Source organism: Terrapene carolina, unplaced genomic scaffold (assembly GCF_002925995.2).
Source record: "Terrapene carolina triunguis isolate 2854851 unplaced genomic scaffold, T_m_triunguis-2.0 Scaffold113, whole genome shotgun sequence".
NCBI classification, from domain to species: domain Eukaryota; kingdom Metazoa; phylum Chordata; order Testudines; family Emydidae; genus Terrapene; species Terrapene triunguis.
In genome coordinates, this window is record NW_020664464.1 from 27,233,413 (window position 1) to 27,244,583 (window position 11,171).

Consider the following 11,171-nt stretch of genomic DNA (forward strand, 5'->3'; position numbering starts at 1 on the left):
AATTTTAAGCATCATTTTCGTTCTCAGTGACCCAGAAATAGTAAAGTTTGACTACATTTATTTCAGAAGCATTTTGGCTGTAGAGCAGTGATTGGGTGAATCAATATATTTTAAGAACACTATCACATCAACTGCCTATACAAATAATGATCTGCTCATATGTACAATACTAGCTCTGGAATGGGTAGAGTCCTGCTTTGGAAAGATAACCGCAGACTATAGAAAGCACCAGGACCTGGAATGACCCAGTCCTTCAACCACCCAATAGATGTTTCTCTCTACTTTTAGAGCATTCCCAAGACCCTCACACAAGGACAGGGAAAGGACCTTTGATAGCTCATTCCTCTATGATGAATAATAAGCTGTATCCTGCTTTCTTTTCCATGGGTGTAATAGCCCAATGTATTTTTCTGGTTTTCTAAATTTGTACAGTTACAGCTGAAATAATACTTAAAGAGTTAATATCGGTCTCAAAATATCTTTTCTTCTATGTATATATATATTTAGGTCTGATTGTTTATAGCTGCCAGTTGCTTTCTTAATGAACATTATTGTTTTTAGAATTATTATGAAGAACAAGTTTAAGCTTTGTTGTAACGTGTGTTGTTTGCCTGGACTACTCAAGACCTGAATGCTTATGTAGGAGGAACTCTTTGAGTTGGCTTCTTAAATACCTTCATGCTGTTTCGCATCTGATACTTCTTGATGAAACACAGGAGCCTTGTCTTATAACAGGCTTATTCAAAGTGATACAAGCTACGGAAGTGAGATCTTGGAAGAGTGTTGCCGTTTTCATAATGTAATAAAAATAGTGTAATTATAAATAATAATTAATAATAAATAGTGTGTAATAAGCATGTCATAAAAACAAATTTTATATTTCCAAGATCACTGCTTTTATAATTTATACTCAGGTAAAGGAGAAAATCCCTGGAAATATTCATTTTTAGGAGGGGGTTCGCGAGACTTGACATTTTAGTGAAAGGTGTTCACAGGTTGTTAAAGTTTGGGAAGCACTGATATAAGTGCTGAGACATCAATCCACTTTCAAGGTGTACTTCCTGAAATGGGCAATTTTTATTTGATTGGGTGCTTGCATGTAATACACCTCTTCTATTTTAAAAAAAAATAATGGAAGAAGGAACAAAACCCATTTGTGTAATATTATGACCAACAGAATCTTGAATGTTGTGGGTTTAGTTTTAATTACAGCATGCTTACAATACCATAAATTACAATACGTCTTTATCAGGAGGCAGCAAGAAGCAGGCTATTAAACAGTCTCAGCCTTTAACTATTTTTCAACAACATACTGGAACATTTTCATAGAACCATATAAAACTAATGGTAAAATGTGCACAAAGGTATTAGAATTATGCATTTAGATGTGTAGAAAAAGAAAACTCTCAAGCCACATACAATATTAGTCCATATTACACATGCTGTAGAAATTACAATATGTAAATTCAAAAGATCAAAGTATATGCACCACATTTCACAAAGTACTTAGTTTCAAGAATGTGCCTTCTCTTGCACTGAAGAAAAAATGTAAAATCATATGAAAACTGAATTAACCAAAAGCCTAACAGAGTTATGCCTTGAATGTCCCAAATCAACTTGGTAAGAGGGGTCTTTGACTTATCTTTCCATCTTTCCTGATTCTCCTTTTTCAGTTCTGGAAACACACTCCTTATCTCAATTGCCACCTCCTGCTCAATTTGGTACCCAGTATTCACAATAATGATGTCCAATTCCTGACGGGGCTGATGTATGCAGCTAGTTAAATCCTGCATTTTTTTATTTTCCTGCTTTACAGCATTAACTATTTTCTATTTTACACCCAGGGTATACAGGTTTTTTTTTTTAAATGTTTACAAAATCAGCATTATCATTTAAAAAAAGAACACACAGCAAATAAATTATCCAATACAAGCTTCCACAGTCAAGTCCCTTTAAAATGGTAAACCAATAAATAAACAAGCAATCATGTGTAGTTTTAAAATACTGTAATATTTTATACTCTATAGAACAGAATCTATACTCTATAGAACAGGGGTCGGCAACCTTTCAGAAGTGCTGTGCCAAGTCTTCATTTATTCACTCTGATTTAAGGTTTCGCGTGCCAGTAATACATTTTAACGTTTTTAGAAGGTCTCTTTCTATAAATCTATAATATATAACTAAACTATCGTTGTATGTAATGTAAATAAGGTTTTTAAAAAGGTGTTTAAAAAAGGTTTAAGGTGTTTAAGAAGCTTCATTTAAAATTAAATTAAAATGCAGAGCCCCCCGGACCGGTGGCCAGGACCCGGGCAGTGTGAGTGCCACTGAAAATCAGCTCGCGTGCCGCCTTCAGCACGCGTGCCATAGGTTGCCTACCCCTGCTATAGAATATAAAAGTTTATAAAACTATGTATCACTAACAACACAGCTAATCTCATTAAAAATAAAATGGAAGTTTCTAGACCTCAGGGTTACAAAGAAAAGCTTGAAAACATGAACCCTGAAAAGCTCAAAAACAAACAAACAAAAAAACACCACCAGAAAAATCACAAGACAATCGCAAGTTTTTCAAAAGCTCATGATTTTTTGGGAGCAAGGGCTGGCAATACTGCATTAAATACATAGAGAGAGGATTTACCTTAACCAGATAGGTCAGGTCCATTACATATCAATTGGTGTGACATCACCAAAAATTTGAATATTGAATCATCATTGTATTTGTCTACACTGGAAAAATGAGCAATGTTTTAAAATACATTAACAGTTTTTTTAAATGTCAGTTTGCACATAGTGTAGACAAAAGGTATTAGCTAACAGAGGTTAAATCCATACAGAACAGAAGCAGAAAACGCACAGATGGGTTGCCACTCTTACCCATTTTACTTTTGTCACTCAGCACACAGTTCTGATGTTTAACCTTCAAGATGTGTTCTGTATAACACCGACTTTTCTGAAGGTAATCTTCATGTATGACTTTAAAAGCACTGAGAAAAAAACAGCAACTGAGAAAATAAGGCTACAGTATAGAGAACTATGACCACCTGTTTCTCTGAAAGCTAAGTACACAATCTGTATATAGTACTGTTCCATGTCTGCACTAAGAACTTACAGTTCAGACTCACCCCAAAGAAATGCAATAGTGGGCCTGATTCTGCTCTTGCCTATACCAGTTTAAATCCATTAATTACAGTGGAGATATTCCTAATTTACACTGTTGTATGTTGCTGCAGAATATGGCCCAACAGAAGCTTGGAAGTTCATAAAGAAGGATGAAACTTTGCCCTGAAGTCACTCTGTTGTGTCCAAGTATTGCAACCCACCTGGACTCAACATCTGCCTACATAAGGAGTACAGGACTGGCCCCAGGAGTTGCATGCAGTTACCTGAGGAAAAAAATTTGACCTTAAGTATGTGAAGTAGCTTGCTGTTCTAAGAAAATCATAAAGGAGTACACCATCACATTTTAGTATTACAACAAAAAAAGATTCAATCCACTGGGGTGAAAAAATCACCACACCGGCCAGTCTAATTTAACTACACCTCTACCTCGATATAACGCCCTCAGGAGCCAAAAAATCTTACCGCGTTATAGGTGAAACTGCGTTATATTGAACTTGCTTTGATCCACCGGAGTGCGCAGCCCCCCCCCTCCCCCGGAGCACTACTTTACCGCATTATATCCGAATTTGTGTTATATCCGGTCGCGTTATATCGAGGTAGAGGTGTACTTTCAACAGTACACTGTAGTATCAATGGAGGTACACTATTAAAACCTGTACCTTGAACAAACTATTACATAATAAAAATGTGAAACTGTTCCAAAGCACATACGTAACCTAAGGATCCTTACGTTTGTCAGAATATCTAGGGCTTTGCTGAAACTGGAGCATTATGTCTCCAGTTATACTTCATGGCAAAGCTGGAGAGAAGTAAAATCCTAGAAGACCTATTCACACAGCCATTGTAAAATGTGTTACCAGTAGATCTTAAATGCTTCAATAAAATTCTTTTTCATAAAATTTTAAAAATATATTTTGTCACAATGTGACTTAAAAATATGTTGCAGATCTATTTTTTCTCTCTTTTTCAATCTTAAAATCCCATCCTACTTCCTAGCACATCTAAATGAATAAATAGAAAATATATGCATTCCTCATGTCTAAAAATGACTGCACTTTAGCTTGCTATGAAGAATTTTTATTCATTTCACTTCTCCTTTATACATAACTTTAATATTTAATACTTTAGAACTAATGTATTGTCTCAAAAAGTTTGTTTTAATCATATATGTATTTTAGAGCTCTTTGTACGTGAAGTGACAAAATTCTTCTAATACTAGGACACTTTTCAAAATCACCATTTAATATTACAGTATCAAACATTTACTTTTCAGTTTTTCTTTATTTAATATATATATGGTAGTGACCCTCAAAGGTCCCAGTCAGAATTGGGGATCCTATTATTCTAGGTGCTGCATAAACACATCTCCAAAAAGCAGACAGTTTAAGGCCACAATCCTGCCCTGAACCCCAAGCAGGTGGACCTCTCTGTTCATGTGGAGCTCAATGCAGAATTTGATTGCCAGTTATCTTGGGGGGAGAGGGGAAAGGGGGGAATTAACCAAGACGACAAAGAAGAATGGGTGAAATAGAACCACAATCTCTCAAAATGGCACTGTTAGGACTGCGGCACCATCCTGCATTCTATTATGCATGGATAGACCCCCTGCAACTCCATGAAGCCATGCCAACTTCAATGGGGCTTTGTGTGGGAGTAGCCCAAATAGATCAGAATGTAGGCTCTGGATCTAAACTTAGTAATTTGATTAAAATGGTGATTAGAGAATCCTAGTCAAAAGTTTTACGTCCATCTGCATGATGCATACCATTATTATTTCATTATTTTTAAGCAATTTTTCTATGCCACTAGTGTATTTTATGCACTGTAACACAAAATATTCTTAAAATAAATCTTCAACCACACTTATTAATAATGTGGTTAAGTACAAGACTCCCATCACCTGCAAGCAATATTTTACTAAGCAGAGATTTTTAACCATTAAAGAAATACTGTCATTCACCTATTTACATCCAATGTAGCTTTCCAAAGCCATTTTAAAAAAGACCACCACATTTAGCTGAAGCTTTCTGAAAAATAACAACACACAAAACCAATTACTTTACTGCCTTTTTGTCTTTAATGGCTCATAACCTCTTTCACTGGCCTACTGAAATGATTTTTTCCTGTTTAACGAGATGGTGCCACAAGGGCAAGCATACACTAATACTAAAGAACCAATCAAAATAGCTTAAATCATATTCACCATATCAGCTATGACTCCTGTCCATGTACTCTGAGTCTATATTTTTATCTACAAGCATAATCTTACACCTAATTATAGCCTCCCTAGTAAAACAGCTATAGAGGTTGATTTAGTTTTGTAAAATATAATATCAGCATTGCAACCAAATTTTTAGTAGCCTAATATGTACCTTTACTTAAAAACTTGATTGAATATTAGAGGAATTTATGTGCTCCTTGAATATGTATGACTTCTATAATTTGTTATGCTGCCTATATCTATTGGTGTGATATATTCTTCATCAAACACCATTTCATTAGACTCCAGAATAAAGAAATCATACACTTTGCTTTCTCACATAGCAAACAGTTCTTTATTAAAAGTACATCTGAACCATTAGGAAAATAGTAAATGCTACTACACTCTGAATACCACAATAACATTGCTGAAGAACTCATAGAAGGATATAGATATAATCTGTCGAGTGAGTGTATAAGACAAAGACATTATGTGCAATCAGAAAAATAGTGATTCAAATGTTAATATGCATGTTTATACAAATTGCAATTTATAGAACAAATGCATATAAACCCTTAACCTATTATTATAATAAGCCATGATACATATAAAATGACATATTTATGATACAGCTTCTTACTGATATGAGCTCACTCTGGCATCAGAAAACAACTTGTACTTATGGGCAGAAATAAATAAATCAAAATATTTTTCAGTGATGAGGCTCTGTGAATGTATTTTTTATCTTTTTATGATCAGTAATTTACATCTTGATATAGTTGCACTTAAAAATAGTAAAGAGGGGAAGAGTTTAGAGATACATTTACTTACGTTCTCACATAGAAATCTGTATATTAAAGCCATCATGATTTATCCATTACTTCTTACCTCATATGACCAAACACACTGGGTTCCACCAAATCGGCGGACGCATCTTCCCACTTCCACATCCTCATGTGTGGTGTACATTTCTCGAAGACATTCACCTATATGTGGCACCATTCTCCTGAGAACTTCTCGACTGAAGATCATTCCTGGCCCTCCCATGCAGAAATTTTCTCCAGGCTCAAGCCCCAGTTTTCCAAGTTCTTCAATATTTCCCAGACCAGTTTGCCCCAAATAGAGAGGTTTACTGCTGTTCAGTGACCTAAGGAACTCCTCCAATTTTTCACCTAGGAAGAGAAAAGGTGAGCATTATCTCTTCAGCTCTTCTAACAGTCATCTAGTTTTCTGCATCTCAACCATTCTTTAAACGTAACAAGCTCCTTTTTCATAATTTTCTATAATAATCTAATGTAGTTTTCTGTGTTTCAATGCACACTTAAAAAGAAAAAAGTCACACCCAACCAATCTTTCTATTCTGACATAAGTTTTAAGGCATTTTACATCAGCAAAAGCATTAGTGTAGACACATTTATACTAGCAAAAAAATACTTTTGCTGGTATAGTTCCTTTCATTTGGACAACTGCTACAAGCTATATGGGGAAAAAACATTATTTTGCCAATATAAAATGTGTCTTACATTAGGATGGTTTGCCAGTATAGCTGTACTGGAACACCATTTCCAGTGTAAGTTATCTACCAAAATAAGAAGGAGAAGCACATAAAAGTCATAATTAGACCTGACATCCTAGTAAACTTACATGGACAAAATCTGCATTGATATATTACCCCAAATGGAGAAAAACATGGCATAAATAAATATAACAGGATTAATTAAAAAAATACAACTGATGTAATTAATTTAAACCTGTTTTTTGTCAAATATTTTTTCATATTCCCCCAAAGTCTATACCTGAGTTCAGTCACTTGTCCAGATGTTTCCAATGATGCAAAGCAGTGCAGCAAAAGATAACTTGATATCAATTTCTCCTTTTGAGAACATTTTCTTAAAGTTTCAATTTGGTGTATAAATTTAGCCTTGCAGCAATTTACAAAAATTGGTGGCTTCCAAGTTACAGATGAGTACAAAAGAAGAGTGGCAGTTTTTCTTTCTGTACTACACCTCTACCTCGATATAACGCTGTCCTCGGGAACCAAAAAATCTTACCGAGTTATAGGTGAAACCGCATTATATCGAACTTGCTTTGATCCATCGGAGTGCCCAGCCCCGCCCCCCCCCCCTCCGAGCACTGCTTTGCCGCGTTATATCCGAATTCGTGTTATATCGGGTCGCATTATATCGAGGTAGAGGTGTACTTCTATACTGTAAAATGTATACATCTACACATGTGAATATATAATTATGAAATGTAGCAAGCAACTTAGTCCATAAAGTCATTTAAAAAACTAAAGTGACAAAATTAAATAGGTAAAAAATCATCTCCTTCATTAGCAAAATTGCTACATTCCATAACATCTTTAATAGGCACTGCAAATTGAGCCCTCATGCTCATAAAATACATAATCCATTGATGGTGAGAAATTTTTGCTTATCAGAACACAAGCATTTTTCCTTAAGCAGCAGCAAACATTGCAAGGCAGCATGTATCAGAAGGCCATTTTCCAATGGTACTAAAAACTTGAATAGAAAGCATGCTGCAAAAGCTTTTCAGAGATACACTGCAAGGCATGACAATGGCCTGACAAGGAATCTTTGCAACATCAATGGGCAAAAATAATAAAGAAAAATCCTGGATTCAAAGGATGCATGGAACAACAAAAAGGAATTATTTTATCAAAAATATCCATATCTTAAAAATGCAGCAAAAGATACAATTTTAATGTATTTCATTTAAAAAAAATTAAGTCTTCTGAAAATTACTTTTACCAGATCTAAATTCAATACTTAACTCATACTGCTGTGCCCAAGTAGTATGGGTGTCTGACGTGTAATACTACCCGCATTGAGAGCTGCAATAGTTGTATACAGAGGAGTAAGATGAGGACGGACTGCCACCCTTAGGCTGCATAGCTGAGCTATGTGGGAAGCTTTAAACGCACAACAGTGAAAGCATAACTGAATTCCCACCAGTTTGGGCTTAATCTCTTCCCTAAAGTTCATCTTAAATTCTGCAACTGGTGAAACCTGGCAGATTTCTTTCCTTTGACCAAAGTAAGTGCCCAGACTGTAGTAAGGGATCCTCTTTAAGTCAGCCAACCTAGAGGCACATCATTAAAATAATAAATATTTGCTTCAAACAGTGAGGCATAAATTCCAGCACATCATCTTCACCGCCCTTAAGGCATTCAAGAATATTGATTTTTCACCGAAAAAGTCTTGGTTCCTGAATATTAATATCACTAAAAGCTTAGCGTCCCACCAACTGCCTTCACTATGCAACTTGATTACAGTTCCAACTACTGTGCCTTGTATAACATCACTTGGAAGCCACCCCAGTACACGCACATGGAATTGAGAAGAGAGGAAAACCCCGCAGCACCTCGGAGAACAGACATACATCAATGTTTCTCTGGATTCGAACCAATACACCCTTTGGAAGTATTTTAAGGGAAGTGGAACACTTTTAAAAGCCTCAGAGATTGGACATTTCATCCTCATTTATTACAAAAAGACAGATGTCTGCTCCCCGCTACTCAGTGGCGGAAGCAACTGACAATATTAGCAAGCAAGTATGTTAGTACTAAAAAGTATCCTCATTCCTTAACTGTAAATCTCCTGGGATAACAATGCATTAGCATATCTCAGATCTGAGGATTACTACTGACTTCTATGAGTAGTGAACAGCAAGTTACAAGCATCTTGAAGGAATCAGTATTTAAAGATAATACTTAAGTTCATACACAATATTACAGTCTGCTGCAAATAAAAGTAATTGCCTTCAGTTGCTATTGTCCCGGTTTTCGGGGCGAAAGGGGAAGAGAAAAAACAACATTAATCCCTCAAATAACCACTAACTCTGAACTACGCCTGGGATAACATCGAAGAGATCCTTTAAAAGATTATTTAGGGTTCCAGGCGAAAACCCTGCATTATACATTCATTTCTCAAGCCTGGGCGAAAGCGAGAGCGGAGACTCATCTCCTACATACCCACAAAACTGAATTCCCTCGGACACCTGTACTGGCAATTCTGTTTCCAGCTATAAATCCCTGCCGAAGCGTTGGGACTAACAGACAAAAAAATAGAGATTTAGCTTTTAGCCATCTCTGACAGGGATCAGCAAAGCACTGGCTACGTTTTTCAAAACTACCCAGAGACAGAGACACACACACACACACACACACACACACAGGTGGTGTGTGTTTGTCAGGCCAGTGGGGACGCACTGAAGAACAGAGGAGTCAGCTCTCACTCTTTTGCGGGGATTAGCACAGAATGAAGGACGCTCACCTATTGGGTTAGTTTTAAGGGAGTTTTTAAAAGGCTTGAGTGGTTATTTATGTGGGTTTCAATAAGATAGTTAAAGTTTCGCCCATTTATGGGACTCTCCCTTATACAGATGGTCCCAGTTTGGCAGCTCTGGAAAGTGGGGGGAGAAAAGGGGATAGAAACGGGTTTTAGTTATTGCTTTTGACGATTCACGTGGCTTGTCATTCATTGCCCCTGATGGGAATCTCCCCCCACGTCAAGCCGGTCCCGGTTTGGCAGCTCTGGGAAGTGCCCCGGGAGGGGTTGAGCATTTGGGGACGTGTGTTGGGTGCCCAGCATCACCTTTGATGTAGACATCGTCATCCGCCCGCATGAACCACTCGTACTTGTCCAGGTAGTGGTCGTGCATATACTTGATCATCATGAAGGATTTCTTCTGGGGCGGGTAGGAATCGTCCACCCCGGGCAGGGCGACGACTGGCAGCGGCGGCAGCCCGGGCCCAGCGAGCGGGGCGGTGGAGCCCTGGCTGGAGAAGAACTCCACCCTGCCGGGGATGAAGCGCGCCCAGGTCCGCTGCGCCGCCACCGCCCGGCTGCCCAGGTACTTCTGGGCCGTCATCACCCCCACGTAGAGGAAGTTGCGGGGCTTCGCACAGCCCGCGGGACCCCCCCAGTCCCCGCTCCCATTGTGGTTGCTCCCGTGCCTGCCGCTCCGCTTCTCCCCGGCTTCCTCCTCCTCCTCCGGCTCCCCTTCCCCGCCGGCCGCGGCTGGGGGGCTGGGGACGGTGCCCTCCTCCGCCTGCGGCTGCAGCTCCCAAGGGCTGCTCCTGAAGCCGGTGCCCCCCAGCACGGCCGCCGCCGCCTCCTGCTGCGCCCGGGCGCCCCCCGCCGCGCGGCCGTAGTAGGAGCAAAGGCTGGAGGCGCGTCTCTTCCTCTCGCTCATCTCGGCCACTTTGGGGGCGATGAGCCAGGAGGCGGCGGTGAAGCCCAGCACCAGCCCCAGCACCACGCTCAGCCAGGGTCTGCGGGACCGCGCTGCCATGGTGCGGCCAGGCGGAGAGAGAGGGAGGGTCCCGCACACGAGCTGCGGGGCGAGGAGGCTGCTGCTGAGGTCCCTGTGCCGAGTTAGTGCCGGGCTGCCCGGCCCCGGCGCCGCCTCCTGCTCAGACGGCGGCTGCTGGCGTCCGTTGCTCGGAGCGAAACTTCTCCCGGCGGCGGCAGCAGCAGCGAGAAGCCGGGCGGCGGCGGCGGCCCCTCCACTGCTGGCACCTTGTCACCGCCGCGGCTGGTCCCTCCCCGCCCCTCCCACAGCTCAGCCTCCTCCACGCGGCGGCGGCGGCGGCCCCAGCTCGCCGTTCATCCCACTCCCGCGGCGGCCGCCGAGCGCCTCACGCAGGAGGGAGCAGCAGCAGCCGCCGCTGCCTGGACCCCGGGCAGGGCGAGTCCCCGCCGCAGCTGCTTCTCCGGAAGGAAACGATTTTTTTACGGGCCGCCCCCTTTTCCCAGATCTTCCTCCCCGTCCTCCTCCCGCTGCGCCCCCTGCCCGGCCAGGGGCCCCCTCTCCCTCGTCTCCC

The 11,171-nt window shown here is 40.5% G+C and overlaps 1 protein-coding gene across 1 annotated transcript in view; it reads right to left on the reverse strand.

The window, feature by feature from the left end:
* CHSY3 (chondroitin sulfate synthase 3) overlaps positions 1-10,805 on the reverse strand; it is a 252,886-nt gene extending 242,081 nt beyond the window's left edge. The window contains exons 1-2 of the mRNA XM_026652391.2: positions 9,940-10,805; positions 6,212-6,495 (exon numbers count right to left, since the gene is read on the reverse strand). Of these exons, the coding sequence (XP_026508176.1) occupies positions 6,212-6,495; positions 9,940-10,639 (984 nt within the window). The 5' untranslated portion in view covers positions 10,640-10,805. The remainder of the gene's footprint in view (positions 1-6,211; positions 6,496-9,939) is intronic.
* Between the last annotated feature and the right edge of the window lie 366 nt (positions 10,806-11,171).